Source organism: Cervus elaphus, chromosome 19 (genome assembly GCF_910594005.1).
Source record: "Cervus elaphus chromosome 19, mCerEla1.1, whole genome shotgun sequence".
In the NCBI taxonomy this organism is placed as follows: domain Eukaryota; kingdom Metazoa; phylum Chordata; class Mammalia; order Artiodactyla; family Cervidae; genus Cervus; species Cervus elaphus.
The window spans coordinates 20,888,559-20,908,866 of record NC_057833.1 but is presented as its reverse complement, the minus strand read 5'-3'; the positions used below and the strand labels follow the sequence as shown (position 1 = coordinate 20,908,866).

The following is a 20,308-nucleotide window of genomic DNA, read 5'->3' as shown; positions in this document are numbered from 1 at the left end:
TTGGAAGATTGCATTGTTGTTTACAATCAGGAATTTATAAGCCTCATAAATTGTCGGCTGCAAAGGGATGCTATCTATTTAATTAAAATGTCAAGTTGGTGATTATGTAGCTTTGCAAGGACAGGAAAGGAGGAAGTGGCAGATGGCCTAGTTTCTAAGGTGAAGCCGAGCTTCTGAGATGAAGGAGGCTATATTGAACACACACCATCCAGAAGGCCAGGGGGCTCCTTCAGACAGTCAGCATGATCAAGATGGCATTGCTTACAACTCCATTTCTAAATGTTCCATTTATATTCAGTGCTGCATCATGAAAGCTTTGTATTTAGAAGAAAAAAAGAACAGCTCAATCATATTTTCAGTTAGCAAAGGACGCTCCCCAAGTCCTCAGATGCTTTCTTACTCCCCCCACATTATTGAGCTAGACTCTCAGATCTAGTGGGATCTTGCTAAACCCATGCACTTGGGCTATCAACTAGAGGAAACTTACCATGAACTCTAGAGCATTAAATTTGGCTGAAAGAAGATATCAATCCAATCTCTGACTACTTTGACCATTCTTCTTATCTTTTAAAATCCAGAGACCTTGTCCTCTCTATACCTATATATAAGTTTATTCATTTGTAAAACAGGTGATGATTGTGCTATCTACATGTTAGGGATGGTGAGGAGATATTGTAAAACACTGAAAAAGGAGGTTTCATGAAATCAAGAAGTCTTTTGCAATTATAACATGTTAATGTCTGAAATAGCAAATTTGGCATACCATATTATTGCATTCCAATTTCTGATGGCTCTAAATTAAGTTCCTAGAACTAAACCCATAAATTAAGTAAATAATCACATAGCAATGAATGTTCTAAAAAACTCATGTGTTTTACAAATATCCTTAAAATTTTAGTACCTAAGGCCCAGAGTTTTAACAGATATATCTGAAACTATTTAGATTTTTGATTCTAAAAACACAGAGGTACAAATTATAAGTTTGAAAAATATACAACTAAAATTGTCATTTCTTTATTTCTCTCTTAGTGGTTTGATTTTAATTTTATGTAACCTTGTATTCTAATGAATTTTTCCTGTCCCTGTTGCTCTAGCCCCATGTACATTCCTATAAACACAAATAGGCCCCCATTTAAGATACAACAAAAGTAAAAGGACAAACGTTATCAAAATTCTTTAGAGGAAAAGCTTGTAAACTTCAGTACCTATTAATGGGTTCATTGACATTTTTAGAAACACAAAGTTATATTAAAATCCTAGGAACAATGAAGATAAACTGAGATACCTCTATGTTTTCTTTATAAAATTATACTTAGAAATTTTTAGAATGTTATTGCAACATATATAGCTGCTATTTAGAAGGTTCCCAGTTCTTGAGGAATGTTTTACTACTCCCTATATTGTTATAGTTTTGAGAATTCAACCACATACAACACTGCAAAGGAGAAGAAGAATATAGACACTAAAGGACAATATGTGATTAGGTAGTTTTGTCAACAGAGACAAAACTAGAAAATTTCAAATGAAATTAACAGTATATTAGGAAGGTAGTCTGACCAAGACTTATTTCATGATGTGCAGAAATGTGATCGAACAAATACTGGCACTAAGAAAACATTTTTTTTTTTTTTTCTTTTTTCTTCTTCCTTCCCTCCTCCCACTCTTTCCCCACTCCTTCAAAATTTGAAGATTAAAGTTTAAGTTGCAGCTTGGGCTTTTTACCCTGTCTCTGAAATAATTTTATAAAATGTACTAGCTTAAAAATAATAATATTGATCATAAATATCATTTTTTTTACAGAATTCATGAGTAAACTTCCTCTTGGTACAGTGTATTCAAGGGTGTTAGCAACTAGGAAAAATTAATTTATAACTGGTCACAAAACTTCTACACATTTAAAAACCATTGATTCACATGCCCATTTCTAATTATTTCACAGTTTTTGACATTAAAATCAACATAACGTCTACATACTGCTGAGATGAGATGTTCAGAGTTTGCTAACTAAAATAAAACGTCTGTAATATAACTGCTTCAGCCTTTAAATCCCTACTTAAGCATGAGTCCTATCTTAACTACAGGGGGTAAATTTAGGGAGCTATAAATAAATTTCACACAGTCATGAAAGCACAAAGTATTTCATCCTGAAAACTGAAGGGGCAAATCTCACTTTTTAAAGGATGAGAGCCAATTGAAACTCATATAAGGACAAAACATTCAAGTCCTTAAGAGACCTAATCATATGTTGTCTAATTATCAGCATGCTTTGAGAAACGTTTATGAAACAGCTATAAAATTTAGGAATGAAGAAACAAGGATTGGATTTTGGCCTCTAATTTAATCTGGTTTATGACTTTATTGATCTAGCAAAAGTCTTGTTTTCTGGTAGTTATTTCATTTAAATGTAGCTAATAGATAAAACTAATATTAACTATAATTAGTGGGTATTAACTAATAGATATTTCCTTCTGGTTGTCCTATCTGATCTTCCCCCTGAAGTTCACACACGCTCTCTTAAAGTGCCGTGTGTAGCTATTAGTGTACCACTACTAGACAGTAAGTCCAGCTCTCTGTTACAGCAATGATTACCTGAATTGCGTTTGTAGCCAGTTGCCTGCATATAGGAGAGGTGGTGGCTCATTTCTCTAAGCAACAGTCATCAGTAACCCAGATTTCATGATTTTACATTTTTAAATGAAATTTAATCCAGGAATACACAAAGCTGTGGTTGTCTGTTTTCTTTTAAGGAATGAATAAGACTACTTCTAACATTTTGTTTGCTTACCTTTTGGACATGTCTTGCTGGTGCATAAAGTTCCTCTGGCCTTCCTAAACTTATTTTTCTGAAGACATTTTTCATCCCATTCCCAGAAGAGCTGTCCAGCAAGAATCAGCAGCCTTCTTTTGGGGTCTTCCATGTATTCACCGTGACCAAGGAAACAAGCTGTTACCTAGCAACCTGGCCCTTTAGGAGGTATTGTTACCAATCTGTTAGTGCTCATCAAAGGAATTCCTGGGCTCCTGGAGCAGCTAATGGTGGATGCTGTTTCCAGGGAGTTTTCTAAACTGTGGTATAACTGAACCTTGACTACAGAAACATAAATTATAGCAGAGGGAGCAAATGGCCCTGGCACCCCTGAAAAGTGTGCTGTCTTCAGCTCTATTATTTCTTGAATTGTCTACATCTGGCTTGGGTTTAGTTGAAGTGGTACTGATGCCATGTATCCCTCAGTATTTGGTTTCGCGCTCCTCTTCTGAAGTTTCAGAACAAGCAGAAGGAGCAAAAGGGAAGTTATCTAATTCCAGCTTGAAACTTGGTCAGATAAAACACCTTGGAATTGAAGGTAGGGAATTCTGCCTTGTTCAGCACAAGAAAACAAAAAGTATTTCCAAGCAAATGTTTACAGCCTGTCACAGAAAAAGGAGATAATATCATACTGTATTCTCATTTACTGATTCAAGAAGTCTGCTTAGAGTGCCTGCTATGTAGGTAGACAGCACTGTGAATTTTTAACTTCAGGAGCTGATAAAACAAAAGTTCAGCCTGCTACTTGCATGCCTTCTTTCCTCCAAATAGAAAATGTTAGCTGTGCTTTTGAGGACTGAGAATTTGTTGTTTGCCAGAAGCACAGTAAACACTTTCATAGTCTCTACTGATTCAGAGAACAAGACATTTGGGAAACCATTTTATTTAAAAGCTCATTTCAAAACAAGATATTTGGCATGTCCTGGAAAAGAGCATTATGTTTCCATTTCATTTCTCTTTCCAAGCAGTGGTAATCCATCCATAGGCTAAAAATTTTCAGTAACCTTTGAAATGTGTTTCATATCAAAAGAGTGTAAACACATTCTCTACATTACGTTTCTGTTAGAACTTATATTACACACAAAATGTTTCAGGCTGAAACTTAGCGTAAAAACTTTCTGTGCTAAAAAATATCATTTGATATATTTGGTAAAGACCCATAATTGACTTGTTTCTGTTCAAGTTAGTATAATTAAGAAAAGTTATCCAAGTCAAACAAAAGAGGAGGAGATAGGGAATCTACCTGAAAAAGAATTTAGAATAATGATAATAAAAATGATCCAAAATCTTGAAAACAAAATGGAGTTACAGATAAATAGCCTGGAGACAAAGATTGAAAAGATACAAGAATTGTTTAATAAAGACCTAGAAGAAATAAAAAAGAGTCAATTAAAAATGAACAATGCAATGAATGAGATCAAAAACACTTTGGAGGGAACCAAGAGTAGAATAACGGAGGCAGAAGATAGGATAAGTGAGGTAGAAGATAAAATGGTGGAAATAAATGAAGCAGAGAGGAAAAAAGAAAAAAGGATCAAAAGAAATGAGGACAACCTCAGGGACCTCTGGGACACTGTGAAACGCCCCAACATTCGAATCATAGGAGTTCCAGAAGAAGAAGACAAAAAGAAAGGCCATGAGAAAATACTCGAGGAGATAATAGCTGAAAACTTCCCTAAAATGGGGAAGGAAATAGCCACTCAAGTCCAAGAAACCCAGAGAGTCCCAAACAGGATAAACCCAAGGCGAAACACCCCAAGACACATATTAATCAAACTAACAAAGATCAAACACAAAGAACAAATATTAAAAGCAGCAAGGGAAAAACAACAAATAACACACAAAGGGATTCCCATAAGGATAACAGCTGACCTATCAATAGAAACCCTCCAGGCCAGAAGGGAATGGCAGGACGTCCTGAAAGTAATGAAAGAGAATAACTTACAACCTAGATTACTGTATCCAGCAAGGATCTCATTCAGATATGAAGGAGAACTCAAAAGCTTTACAGATAAGCAAAAGCTGAGAGAATTCAGCACCACCAAACCAGCTCTTCAATAAATGCTAAAGGATCTGCTCTAGACAGGAAATGCAGAAAGGTTGTATAAACGTGAACCCAAAACAACAAAGTAAATGGCAACGGGACCACACCTATCAATAATTACCTTAAATGTAAATGGGTTGAATGCCCCAACCAAAAGACAAAGATTGGCTGAATGGATACAAAAACAAGACCCCCATATATGCTGTCTACAAGAGACCCACCTCAAAACAAGAGACACATACAGACTAAAAGTGAAGGGCTGGAAAAAAATATTTCATGCAAACGGAGACCAAAAGAAAGCAGGAGTCGCAATACTCATATCAGATAAAATAGACTTTCAAATAAAAGCTGTGAAAAGAGACAAAGAAGGACACTACATAATGATCAAAGGATCAATCCAAGAAGAAGATATAACAATTATAAATATATATGCACCCAACATAGGAGCACCGCAATATGTACGGCAAACACTAACGAGTATGAAAGAGGAAATTAATAGTAACACAATAATAGTGGGAGACTTTAATACCCCACTCACAACTATGGATAGATCAACTAAACAGAAAATTAACAAGGAAACACAAACTTTAAATGACACAATGGACCAGCTAGACCTAATTGATATCTATAGGACATTTCACCCCAAAACAAGCAACTTCACCTTTTTCTCAAGTGCACACGGAACCTTCTCCAGAATAGATCACATCCTGGGCCATAAATCTAGTCTTGGAAAATTCAAAAAAATTGAAATCATTCCAGTCATCTTTTCTGACCACAGTGCAGTAAGATTAGATCTCAATTACAGGAAAAAAATTGTTAAAAATTCAAACACATGGAGGCTAAATAACACGCTTCTGAATAACCAACAAATCATAGAAGAAATCAAAAAAGAAATCAAAATATGTATAGAAATGAATGAAAATGAAAACACAACAACCCAAAACCTATGGGACACTGTAAAAGCAGTGCTAAGGGGAAGGTTCATAGCATTACAGGCTTACATCAAGAAACAAGAAAAAAGCCAAATAAATAACCTAACTCTACACCTAAAGCAATTAGAGAAGGAAGAAATGAAGAACCCCAGGGTTAGCAGAAGGAAAGAAATCTTAAAAATTAAGGCAGAAATAAATGCAATAGAAACTAAAGAGACCATAGCAAAAATCAACAAAGCTAAAAGCTGGTTTTTTGAAAAAATAAACAAAATTGACAAACCATTAGCAAGACTCATTAAGAAACAAAGAGAGAAGAACCAAATTAACAAAATTAGAAATGAAAATGGAGAGATCACAACAGACAACACTGAAATACAAAGGATCATAAGAGACTACTACCAGCAGCTCTATGCCAATAAAATGGACAACTTGGATGAAATGGACAAATTCTTAGAAAAGTATAACTTTCCAAAACTGAACCAGGAAGAAATAGAAGATCTTAACAGACCCATCACAGGCAAGGAAATCGAAACTGTAATCAAAAATCTTCCAGCAAACAAAAGCCCAGGACCAGATGGCTTCACAGCTGAATTCTACCAAAAATTTAGAGAAGAGCTAACACCTACCTTACTCAAACTCTTCCAGAAAATTGCAGAAGAAGGTAAACTTCCAAACTCATTCTATGAGGCCACCATCACCCTAATTCCAAAACCTGACAAAGATGCCACAAAAAAAGAAAACTACAGGCCAATATCACTGATGAACATAGATGCAAAAATCCTTAACAAAATTCTAGCAAACAGAATCCAACAACATATTAAAAAAATCATACACCACGACCAAGTGGGCTTTATCCCAGGAATGCAAGGATTCTTCAATATCCGCAAATCAATCAATGTAATACACCACATTAACAAATTGAAAGATAAAAACCATATGATTATCTCAATAGATGCAGAGAAAGCCTTTGACAAAATTCAACACTCATTTATGATTAAAACTCTCCAAAAAGCAGGAATAGAAGGAACATACCTCAACATAATAAAAGCTATATATGACAAACCCACAGCAAGCATCACCCTCAATGGTGAAAAATTGAAAGCATTTCCCCTGAAATCAGGAACAAGACAAGGGTGCCCACTCTCACCACTACTGTTCAACATAGTGTTGGAAGTTTTGGCCACAGCAATCAGAGCAGAAAAAGAAGTAAAAGGAATCCAGATAGGAAAAGAAGAAGTGAAACTCTCACTGTTTGCAGATGACATGATCCTCTATATAGAAAACCCTAAAGACTCTACCAGAAAATTACTAGAACTAATCAATGAATATAGTAAAGTTGCAGGATATAAAATTAACACACAGAAATCCCTTGCATTCCTATATACTAACAATGAAAAAACAGAAAGAGAAATTAAGGAAACAATACCATTCACCATTGCAACAAAAAGAATAAAATACTTAGGAGTATATCTACCTAAAGAAACAAAAGACCTATACATAGAAAACTATAAAACACTGATGAAAGAAATCAAAGAGGACACAAACAGATGGAGAAACATACCGTGTTCATGGATTGGAAGAATCAATATTGTCAAAATGGCTATTCTACCCAAAGCAATCTATAGATTCAATGCAATCCCTATCAAGCTACCAACGGTATTTTTCACAGAACTAGACCAAAGAATTTCACAATTTGTATGGAAATACAAAAAACCTCGAATAGCCAAAGTAATCTTGAAAAAGAAGAATGGAACTGGAGGAATCAACCTGCCTGACTTCAGACTCTACTACAAAGCCACAGTCATCAAGACAGTGTGGTACTGGCACAAAGACAGAAATATAGACCAATGGAACAGAATAGAAAGCCCAGAGATAAATCCACGAACCTATGGACACCTTATCTTTGACAAAGGAGGCAAGGATATACAATGGAAAAAAGACAACCTCTTTAACAAGTGGTGCTGGGAAAACTGGTCAACCACTTGCAAAAGAATGAAACTAGAACACTTTCTAACACCATACACAAAAATAAACTCAAAATGGATTAAAGATCTAAATGTAAGACCAGAAACTATAAAACTCCTAGAGGAGAACATAGGCAAAACACTCTCCGACATAAATCACAGCAAGATCCTCTATGACCCACCTCCCAGAATATTGGAAATAAAAGCAAAACTAAACAAATGGGATCTAATGAAACTTAAAAGCTTTTGCACTACAAAAGAAACTATAAGTAAGGTGAAAAGACAGCCGTCAGATTGGGAGAAAATAATAGCAAATGAAGCAACAGACAAAGGATTAATCTCAAAAATATACAAGCAACTCCTGCAGCTCAATTCCAGAAAAATAAATGACCCAATCAAAAAATGGGCCAGAGAACTAAACAGACATTTCTCCAAAGAAGACATACAGATGGCTAACAAACACATGAAAAGGTGCTCAACATCACTCATTATTAGAGAAATGCAAATCAAAACCACAATGAGGTACCATTACACACCAGTCAGGATGGCTGCTATCCAAAAGTCTACAAGCAATAAATGCTGGAGAGGCTGTGAAGAAAAGGGAACCCTCTTACACTGTTGGTGGGAATGCAAACTAGTACAGCCACTATAGAAAACAGTGTGGAGATTCCTTAAAAAACTGGAAATAGAACTGCCATATGACCCAGCAATACCACTTCTGGGCATACACACTGAGGAAACCAGATCTGAAAGAGACACATGCACCCCAATGTTCATCGCAGCACTGTTTATAATAGCCAGGACATGGAAGCAACCTAGATGCCCATCAGCAGATGAATGGATAAGGAAGCTGTGGTACATATACACCATGGAATTTTACTCAGCCGTCAAAAAGAATTCATTTGAACCAGTCCTAATGAGATGGATGAAACTGGAACCCCTTATACAGAGTGAAGTAAGCCAGAAAGATAAAGAACATTACAGCATACTAACACATATATATGGAATTTAGAAAGATGGTAACGATAACCCTATATGCAAAACAGAAAAAGAGACACAGAAATACAGAACAGACTTTTGAACTCTGTGGGAGAAGGTGAGGGTGGGATGTTTCAAAAGAACAGCATGTATACTATCTATGGTGAAACAGATCACCAGCCCAGGTGGGATGCATGAGACAAGTGCTCCGGCCTGGTGCACTGGGAAGACCCAGAGGAATCGGGTGGAGAGGGAGATGGGAGGGGGGATCGGGATGGGGAATAAGTGTAAATCTATGGCTGATTCATATCAATGTATGACAAAACCCACTGAAATGTTGTGAAGCAATTAGCCTCCAACTAATAAAAAAATAAAAAAAAGAAAAGTTATCAAATATCTATAAAAGTTACATCTCAAATTTTCTGAATATTTTTTCCATGATAGTAGTAGAGACGCCAAATGGCAAACATTTCTTTACCCTTGTCATTTCTAAGCATCCTCAAAATTTCCCCAACTCCAAAAACTGTAAACCAGTATTATCCCAAGATGAATTAATTAAATTATAAACTGGTCTTAATTAATCTTTTTAGCTTTATAGCCCCCCAAAACACACCATAGCTCCACTATCTCAGGCAAAAGCTATTCATGCTCAAATGTTTTCATTCTGACTTTGCCAGAATCCTCTGATCCAATGTCTCCCCCAGTCTCCCAGTTGATCCTCACACCTTCTTCTCTATCTTCTAACTTCCAAGATCTCTGCTCCCATCCTTACTTCCACAAAGCAAACAGAAAGGAATTTCCTCAGGGTCCCATCATCCATTCATCCACCTACTCTCATCTTCCTGCCTATATTCCATGCTTTCTCCTCATTTACAGGTATGACGTCAGCACTTCTTTCTTCATTTGTGGACTAGAGCCTATCCCTTCATCTCTCCTCAAGACCATTGGTCCAGAAATTCCTCTGCATCATCAGTTTCTCCTCTTCACTGCATCATTCCCACAAACATATAAACATGCTGTTATTTTCCCCATTTAAAGCAGAAACCGAACAAAAATGCCCTGGATCCATTTCTCGATCCAGCTTCATCGCATTCCTTTACATCCATTACAGTGTGGGGAAAGCTTTGCAAGTGTTGTCTCTGCTTGCTGCATCCAGTTCTCTTCCCATCCCTCTTGAACTCATTCAGCTGTTGCTTTCACTCTACTGCTTCACTGGAACTACATTTGGCAAGGCCACTAATGACCTTCGAGTCACTAAATTCAGTGGCTGGTTCCTAGTTCTCATTTCCTCGATCTAGCCACTGTATTTGAAATATCGAGTTACTCTCTTCCCTGAAGCACTTTCTTCATTTGGCTTCTAGGACCCCACACTCAACTGGTTTTCTCTCTACTTTATAATCTCTTTTGCTATTCCCTACTCATCCGACTAATGTCTTAATACTGATGTGCCCAAATCTCAGTCTTTAGACTTCTTTCTCTCTCAACTCACTCCATTAATGATCCTATCCAGTCTCATGGCTTTAAAAACACTTTATATGCTAATGATTCAAATATTTATAACTCCATCCTAGACCCCCCTTCTCTCTCTTGAATTCCAGGGCTATATATTTACCTGCCTACTTGACATTCCTCTGGATGTTTCATAGTCACCTCCATCTTAATATTCCCAAAATAAACTTCTAAATCTCCTATCCAAATCAATCCCTTTTATATCCTTCATTTATACAAACCAAAAATCATGGAATTATCCTAACTACTCTTTAATTTCAAATATTGTATCCAATCCCTGGTGAAATCCTTTCAGCTCTAACTCAAAATATATTTAGAGTCTGGCCACTTCTCATCCACTCCATGGCTACCATAAGACCCCATATTTTTTTTTTTTAACTTTGTATTCTGTATTGTAATATAGCCAATTCACAGTGTTGTGATAGTTTCTGGTGGACAGCAAAAGGACTCAGCCATACACATACATGTATCCATTCCCCAAATTCCCCTCCCATCCAGGCTGCCATATAATATTGAGCAAAGTTCCCTGTGCTTCTTATGGTACCATAAGACTCCATATTTCTCATTTATTTATTGAACTATAGAAACTATAGTAATGAACACTAACAATATTGTGTTAGTTTTGGGTGTGCAGCAAAGATATTCAGAATATATATTCGGATTCTTTTCCATTATAGGTTATTATAAGATATTGAATATAGTCCCCTGTGCTATACAATGGGTCCTTGTTGTTTATCAACTTTATATATAGTGGTGTGTATTTGTTAATCCCAAACCATTTATTCCTACCCCACTTTCTCCTTTGGTAACCATAAACTTGTTTTCTAAGTCTGAGTCTAGTTCTCGTTTGTAAATAAACTCATTTGTATCATATTTTTAGTTTCCATATATAAGTGACATCATATCATATCTGTCTTTCTCTGCTTCACTTACTTCACTTAGTATAATAATCTCTAGGTCCATCCATATTGCCTCAAATAGCAATGTTTCATTATTTTTATGGCCGAGTAATATTCCAATGTACATATATAGCACATCTTCTTAAATTAGTCATCTGTTTACGGGCACATAGATTGCTTCCATGTCTTGGCTATTGTAAGTAGTGCTTCTGTGAACACTGATGTGAGGCCCCCATATTTCTTAACAGTATTATTGCAACAGACACATCACTCGCCTCCTGCTTCAAACAATGCCCTTCACATTCTGTCCTCAAACATAGCATGCAGAGTGATTCTGTTAGTCATTCTTCATATCAAACACTCAAACAGTTATCTATCTCACAAAGAAAGGACCAGCATCCTTACAAGGAAGTACAAGGCACTGATATGTCTGGCATTAAAGAAAGTAATGTCTCAAAATTAAAACTACTTTTGACATGTCCTCAAAACAATCAAGATTCAAGTTAACTAAGGTTCTTTGACAACTACCTGGAAGCCCAGGCTAATACATGATGTTAGACAATTAACTCTTTGAAAAAAATCCTTCTACTTTTCTCTCTTATGGGCATCCCATGTGGTGCTAAGTGGTAACGAATCTGCCTGCCAGTGCAGGAAACACAAGAGACTTGTGTTCGGTCCTTAGGTGGGGAAGATCCCCTGGAGTAGGAAGTGACAACCGGCTCCAACATTCTTGCCTGAAAAATCCTATGGACAGAGGAACCTGGCAGACTACAATCCAAAGAGTTGCAAAGAGCCTTACACGATTAGGCAACTAAGAATGCACACTACTTTTCTCTTAAGTTTCAGGACCAGTTAAAATAAGAAATGTCCCAAATTTGGAATGTGAGCTATTTATAAAAAGGCTACCACTTACAAGTGCTTCTCTGTCTAATGGAGTGTTTTCTCAATATTGTGAAATAAAAACAAAAGGTAGAGTTTGTGGGTAGCTTCAGACAATGGTAGCATATACTAGTTACCAGATCCCTAAGGGGTCCTCTTAGCATGTAGCACACATGCAATAGGTCCTCTGAGAAGTATACAAAACAAAAAGAAGGGAAAAGTGTGTCTACACAAAAACTCAGCAGACCTTGAGAACCGAGAGTGCTAAAACTTCAAAATAACTATGAATTTAAAAAAAAATGATGAATCTTTTTTTCATCTCATGTGTCTCTCACTCGTCAGTCCTAGCCTCTCTCCACAGCAGTACGTCAAGGAAAGCAAAAGCTGACCAAGAAACATTGTGGAAAGGACAGAAAAAGATGGAGTCCAAAGTCGATCTAAAACTATCACAACAAAAGATTAAGTCCCACCTAACAAGAATGTGTTATAAAAATGTCCACACAAATCAGAGGAAGGGTTATTAGGGAAGAGATTTCAGCGTATGCCAGATGAAAAAGCCCAGGCATGATATAAAGGGGACATCTTTGAAATATGTAACTTCTGGGAGAGAAAAAAATGTGAGAAAAGAAGTGAGAACTTCCCTTTGGCAATTAGGATGTGGAGACAAAGATAAAAGGGAAAACATAAGGTCTTATAATATGAAATAGCATCTCTAGATGGAAGGACTCACAATTCATCCTTTGTCAGGTAATATCTCCCCCAGAGATGTCCATATCTGAATACCCAGAGCCTGGGAATGTGTTACCTTACATAGAAAAAGGGAAGTAAGATAACAGATGGAATTAAGGTTGCTAATTAGCTGACCTCAAGACAGGGAAGATTCTCTGGGATTTCCAGGTGGACCCAATGTAATCACAAATGCCCTTAAACATAAGAGGAAGTAAGGAGAATCAGTGTCAGAGAAAGACAGCTAGCCATTCCTGGCTTTGCAGATGGAAAGAGGCCATGTGCCAAATAAAGAGGCCATGTAACACAAAAGCATTATCCATGAAAGAGAAAAAATTGATAAACTAGCCTTCATCAAAATTAAGACCTTATGCTCTTCAAAAGACACTTGTAAGAGAAAGAAATGGCAAGCAACTTGGAAAAATTATTTGCAAATATATATAATATATCCAGAAACTCAATAGCAAGGAGAAAGGGAAAGGAACTAAAAAAGTGGGCAAAATAGTTGAAAGGAAGTTTGAGTAGAGTACATATGTGGATGATGAATTAGCACATGAGAAGATGCTCAGCTTCATCAGTCATTAAGGGAACGCAAACTGAAACCACAAGATACCATCACACATCTATTAGAATGGTTAAAATTAAAAATAAAAAACTGCAAACAAACCAAATTTCTAGTCAAAAGAAGTGAATGGACTAAAAATTATGATATATTCATACCAGGGAATTACACTGCAATAAAAACAAATTAACTAATGAAATGTAATCTATAGTGACAGAAAGAGATCTGTTTGTCTGGAAATTGGGCAGGGAATATGCCCGCCATTCACCAGGGCAAGAACAGGATTACGACCTTGCAGATGGTCCTACCCCAAGCCTCCTGCACTGCCCAGCCGTGGTCAACCTCATCATTCTCTTCGATATCATCATCAACAACAAGCCCTTGGGCCACATCTCCTTTTAGCTATTTGCAGACAAAGTTCCAAAGTCAACAGAAAACTTTCATGCTCTGAGAACTGGGGAGAAAAGACTTGGTTATACAGATTCCTGCTTTCACAGAATAATTCCAGGATTTATGTGCCAAGGTGGTGACTTCAGACGCCATCATAGCCCTGGTGACAATGCCATCTCTGGGGAGAAATTCATGATGAGAATTTCATCATGAAGCACACAGGTCCTGTCATCTTATCCATGGCAAATGTTGGCCCTAACAAAAATGATTCCTAGTTTTTCATCTGCCCTGCTGAGACTGATGGCAAGTATATAGTCTTTGGCAAGGTGAAAGAGGGCAAGAATACTGTGGAAGCCATGGAAAGCCTTGAAACAGAAAAACCAGCAATATCACCATTGCTGACTTTTCTGAACAAACCCAGCAAATTTGACTTGTGTTTCATCTTTGAGAAAAAAAAGAATGGGATTATGAAGGTGTACTTAAAAACATTTTTGGATAATGGACATGTATGTTATATTGATTGTGATGGTTTCACAGGTATATACATATGTCAAAGCTTATCAAATTGTTTGCTTCAAATCTGTGCAGTTTATTATACGTCAATCACACACATACACAGAGAGACAGGGAAAGAGGATGTGTTTGTGTGTGTGTGTGTGCGTGTATGAGAGAAAGACAGAGCCACAGAGAGGAAGAAGGATGACAGGAGGACAAGTGAGAGAAGGAAAAAGGAAATAGAATGAGAAGTAAAATGATGTGGAGGTATAATAAAACTATAACAGCCACTCATAAGCTCAATCTCAAATTTCTGTGCTCATGGAAATAGCCCTGTTTTCCTCACTGATTATCTTTATCAGTAAGGTATATTTGAACTTCAAAATGAGCTTAAATGAACAGCCTACTGCTCTAATCTTTTATACATGTGAGTTGCACTAAGTGGTTATTTCTTTACAGGGATGCATTGCTTACAGATATTGAAAAAATACTGTTTTGCTTTGTTTTTGACACTCAGAAAGCCCTTCTAAAATGAACCTGAGTATTTACTAGGAGTACTGCTGATACATTTTGACTTATTGTATTTTATCATGAAATGGTGATTTGCTAGGCAGGTAAGGTGATCCATCTAAGCCCCCTCCTCCCCTTTAACACTTCAGGCAGAGTTGTGCTTGTATCTATTTTATAAATGGATTTCTGCATAACATTTAGATTGATAAAAAGCTGGTTAATAATGGGCAATTCCCATGGAAATGGAAACCAGGAAATAGCAGAAAAATGAACTCAGAATCTGGTACCGGGAAGGGCAGGCCAGTTTGCAAAAAGGCAGCAGGGGAAAGCGGAGGGGCACTCAGAAAGTGAAGGGTAAGATTGAGAGGGTAGGTTTGGAGACGGGGCCCTATAGCGAGTACTATCAAACAAGATTTCTTGGGGACAGCCTTCTACACCTCTACCAAAATCTTCCAGACATACACAAATGAGTAACTAACTAGCCATCCTCTGCTCTTTCTCCATAATGATCTTTTTGCCTTATACTGAGTAACTAATACCCATAGTAGTTTCCCTGTGTATATCATCCACTACTTGATATCTCTCTTGCCAAAGACAGTGACTAGAATATCATAAGCAAGGAATAAGTCCTGGCTAAATGAATGAGCGACAGTGCAGGGTCTGGAGCCATCCTTCTGAATCAGAAAATGGAGGGAGTCCACAGCTGAGAAGTGGTCACTAAGCGGCAGGATACTTCTCTGGTTTACTATTGAGAAAAGTCTGTGTGTTTACAAAGGCATCGCTTAAGGAAAGCATTTCAAGAGGCTTCTTTCAGTAGAAATGCACTTTAGTCCCTAACAGATTGATCTGGAATCTTCAGAAAAAGAAGTGCATATTTTCCTATGAGAGTGTGAAGAATAACTGATAGGGAAATAAGGGAAAAACTGAGAAAAATTCCATGGCATTTCTAATGCAGATGCATGGATTCTGCCTCACATTCCATTCTTTGGGGAGAAAATAACAATGAGACAAACCATTCATTTCCTTCCTGTAAGGTTAAATTGGAGACCAATCAAGGTTTTGCCCTTTCTTTTTCCTGTGGTGTGAACAGTTCTGTGCTCCATGTAACAGAATTTTGAGGACCTGGCTAGGGTCTTGTACCTAACAGGTCCTCAATCAGGAGGTGACACCAGAGAATTGGGAGTGCTTTGAGAGATGACTTGATTAATTAGGAGAGAAAAAGATCTTAGCTTCAGAGAAGCAGAACAAGGACTTCAGCAGCACCCATTCAAAGGCAGACTAAGAGAGTTCTAAACTTAAGCTGGAAGAAATTATTATTAGACAAAAATGATTAATAGAATGTATGAGATGGGTCCAGTTTATGTCTTTAAATCTTTTTAAATATCCTTGCTACATGAGAAATCTTCTATATGTATATTTGCCTGTGCTGTGCTATGTTCAGTAGCTTAGTCATGCCCAACTCTGTGTTACCCTGTAGACTAGACCCCGCCAGGCTCCTCTGTCCATGGGATTTCCCAGGCAAGAATACTGGAGTGGGTTGCCATTTCCTCCTCCAGGGGATCTTCCCAACCCAAGGATCAAACCAGCATTTCCTGCATCTCCTTAACTGCCGGTGGATTCTTTACCTCTGAGCCACTGGGAAAGCCCCTTTGCATGTGTATATTTATATATAATATAAAATTTTAATCTAAAGTTTAATTCACTTAAAAGTAGCTCATGCTGCAAAGTCATAAAGTAAAGTAGTACTTTCCATTTTGAGTCTTTTATAAATATGCAAAAAAATTAGTTAATTGGCAATGAATTAACAGTTTTTTATATAAAATAACCAAAAACAGCAAAAATACTATATTTCATCATCATTTCTAAAATTAAAAGCCTGCATAATCCATGTAAGAAAAACACTATCTTAAAGTAAAAAATATTTTATTAAATTAACAAACTGTCTCCTTTAAAAAAAAAATACTCTATTATGTTTTCTTTATTTTCCCTGTTTGCCCTTGGCTTTGCTGATACTAACTTGTGGTCCTTCTTTGGGTCTCTGGCAGTCACTACTCTGGAGTCAATTCTAAGAAGGAAGCAGTCTGCTGGACTGTGCATAATGGAGTAGGACCATTTTATTGATATTTATTTAGCAGATTTATCATCCTGAAACTCACAGAGAGCCATAGGGCATGTCATGCTAATATAACTCATGTGTTATGGTATGATAACATCATGTGTACACAAGGGGTTTATGTGAAATATGAAGAAAGTCTTGCTTTCAGATAAATAATAGGATGAGTTAACAGCTCAACTCTGGAGACCTAAATTTTGAGTACAGGATGGTTCTGATAAAAGAAGTAAGAAAATAAACTAAATAGTATTCTATTTGGAGTTGCCTCACATCTGATGTTATATTACTGCTGATTCTTAGAATATTAAAATTTTTCTTATACATATATCATCTTTTTTACTTAATATATGCCAACTAATAGGTTATGAAGATTATGCTCTCTATGGTAGAAGTGGCAACCAGCCAAATCCCAATGAAATTCATTTAAAAAATTTTTCATTTGCAAAAATATATATGCCAAGAATTTTACTTTGTTTTGCCAGTCTCCAGTAAAATGAGTCATGTTTCCCAGTCATAAGGAGTTGCTCTTTTAGGGGTGTGCATGCTAAGTCACTTACAACTCTTTGTAACCCTATAGACTGTAGCCTGCCAGCCTCCTCTGTCCATGGAATTCTCCAGGCAAGAACACTGGAGTGGGTTGCCATGCCCTCCTCCAGCTTTTTTAGGAGAAGAAGATTAATAAAATTGGGAAAGACTAGACATTTCTTCAAGAAAATTGGAGATATCAAAGGAACATTTCATGCAAGGATGGACATGATAAAGGACAGGAATGGTAAGGCCCTAACAGAGGCAGGAGAAATTAAGGAGAGGTGGCTAGAATACATAGGAGAACTATTTAAAAAAGGTCTTAGTGACCCAAGTAACCATGATGGTGTGGTCACTCATCTAGAGCCAGACATCCTGGAGTGTGAAGTCAAGTGGGCCTTAGGAAGCATTACTATGAACAAAACTAGTGGAGGTGACGGAACTCTAGTCGAGCTATTTAAAATCCCCAAAGATGATGCTGTTAAAGTGATGCACAAATATGTCAGCAAATTTGGAAAACTCAGTAGTGGCCACAGGACTGGTAAAGTCAGTTTTTATTCCAATCTCAATGAGGGGCAATGCCAAAAATGTTCAAATTACTGTACAATTGCACTCATTTACCATGTTAGAAAGTTTAATTTTGAATTTATGCTGGATCTGCTTCTGTGACTTTAACCTTCATCTTGCCACTCTTGTAAGATAAATAATGGCCTGCCTCAGGGTGATAACCTCAAATGCCCACTTGTGAAAGACTGTAAGGAAATGAAACTAACACATTCCCCTTCCTGAGTTTTGCCATACTAGGGGACAATTGCAAGGATTGAATAGCTTTTTTAAACTTTGTTTCTGCACCTCCACTGCCCATCTCTGATCCATAAAATAATCTGGCAATCAGGCCCTGATAAGATGGTTATTTTGAGGCACTAGCCTGCCATCTTTTCAGTCAGCTTGCTCCGAATGAAGTCCCTTCCTGATCCCAACACCTTGTCTTGGATTCATTGACTTATCCTGTGGCAAGCAGAGCAAACATAGACTCAGTAAAACTAATATGTGAAATGAGTGCAATTGTATGATTGAGCATTCTTTGGCATTGCGTTTCTTTGAGATTGGAATGAAAACTGACCTTTCCCAGTCCCATGACCAGTGCTGAGTTTTCCAAATTTGCTGACGTATTGAGTGCAGCACTTTAGCGGCAGCATCCTTTAGGCTTTGCAACAGTTCACCTGGAATTCCATCACCTCCACTAGCTTTGTTTGTAGTAATGCTTCCTAAGGCCCACTTGACTCCATAGTCCAAGATATCTGACTCTAAGTGAGTGACCACACCATCGTGGTTATCCAGGTCATTAAGACCTTTTTTGTATAGTTCTGTGTATTCTTGCCACTTCTTAATCTCTTCTACTTCTGTTAGGTCCATACTGTTTCTGTCCTTTATTGTGCCCATCTCTGCATGTGATCCCTTGGTATCTCCAATTTTCTTGAAGAGATCTCTGGTCTTACACATTCTATTGTTTTCCTATATGTCTTTGCATTGTTCATTTAAGAAAGTTCTTTTTTCAGCTGTTTGTAAGACCTCCTCACACAACCTCTTTGCCTTCTCGCATTTCTTTTTCTTCAGGATGCTTTTGGTCACCGCCTTCTGTACAGCATGACGAACCTCTGTCCATAGTTCTTCAAGCACTCTGTCTACCAGCTCTAATCCCTTGAATCTATGCATCTTCTCCACTGAATAATCTTAAGGGGTTTGCTTTAGGTCATACCTGAATGGCATAAATCTGGAATATTAAAATTATATGCGAAGAGAAGTGAAACTAGCTTCTTCCATAGTAAGTGAGGGGAGACAGTTGGACCTCTGTGGAACAGAATTTGGGTATCATTGACTATAGACAAAAATTATTCTGCATTGTATCCATTATTTACAAAGCATGGAGTTAATAGCTCCCATCAAATTGAAATTAGATAAGACAGGAAGGTGTGTTCTAGATAAAGGCCAGGCAACCTCCTGACCTTTGGTCAAATTTGCCCCACAGTTAATTTTGATAGGGCCTGTAGGTAAGAATGCTTTTTACATTTTTAAAGGGTGGTAAAAACAAACCAAAAACCAAGCAACAGCAACAAAGAAGAACATGCTACAGATGTGGCCCTTATAGAAGTAGGTTGTTGATCCAACTTGTTGACATTTGCTCTGTTGCAGAGGCCAGCAAAACATGCCAGCCGTCCAGATGGTTGCATGAGTTTTTAAGTTAGGTTTTATTGAAACATAGACATACACAAACATGCATTTTTAAAAATGTACTCTCTATGGCTGTCTTAGTACTACAGTGGCAGAATTGAAGTTATAACAGAGCAAAGTCAGCACATTGACTGTGTGATCCTTGTTAAGAAAAGTTTGGCTGTACCTCCTTAGACAATACATGGTTCTCCAATAAAACACAGAGTTATTCCTCCTGGGAAGATCTTTTGCTTTTCCTGTTTCTATTTTTTCTTCTCTTTCTTTCACTTGGTTTACCCCATTTTTTCTTCCTGCTATCCATAATTCTTTTTCATATGTTTCCTCCTCTTTAACTCTTTCTTTATCCATTAAATAGCTATAATGTGGAACTGAAATATAAAATTTTAAAAGTAATTTATGAAATGAATTTTTAGATTCCTTATTAAATCTAAAGCAAGAAGAGATCTTTTTCTCACCACATCTAATGCCCTAAGAGTCTAAAGTTAAGTGGAAGTTAACTTTTCATTGTGATGTATACCTATGTCTATGGGTCAGCGATCCTTAAAGAAAAGGACCTCTTACTTGAGAAACAAGAATCGGGGGGGTCCAGTTAGTTGCCTTCCTTTTTCCAGGCAAAACAAGGAACACTTACTGATGTTTCAGTGAGAAAGTGACTTAATAACCTCTTTTTTGAATGGCTCTTTACTCCCACTGGTATGCACACAAAGCAGTGTGAAGTGGAGATTGACTAATGATGGTATAATG

At 37.2% G+C, this 20,308-nt stretch overlaps 1 protein-coding gene across 1 annotated transcript in view; it reads right to left on the bottom strand.

The window, feature by feature from the left end:
- Positions 1-2,895, bottom strand: part of LOC122675663 — a 28,514-nt gene extending 25,619 nt beyond the window's left edge. Inside the window, exon 1 of the mRNA XM_043874648.1 lies at positions 2,786-2,895. Coding sequence (XP_043730583.1) covers positions 2,786-2,811 — 26 coding nt within the window. The 5' untranslated portion in view covers positions 2,812-2,895. The remainder of the gene's footprint in view (positions 1-2,785) is intronic.
- Between the last annotated feature and the right edge of the window lie 17,413 nt (positions 2,896-20,308).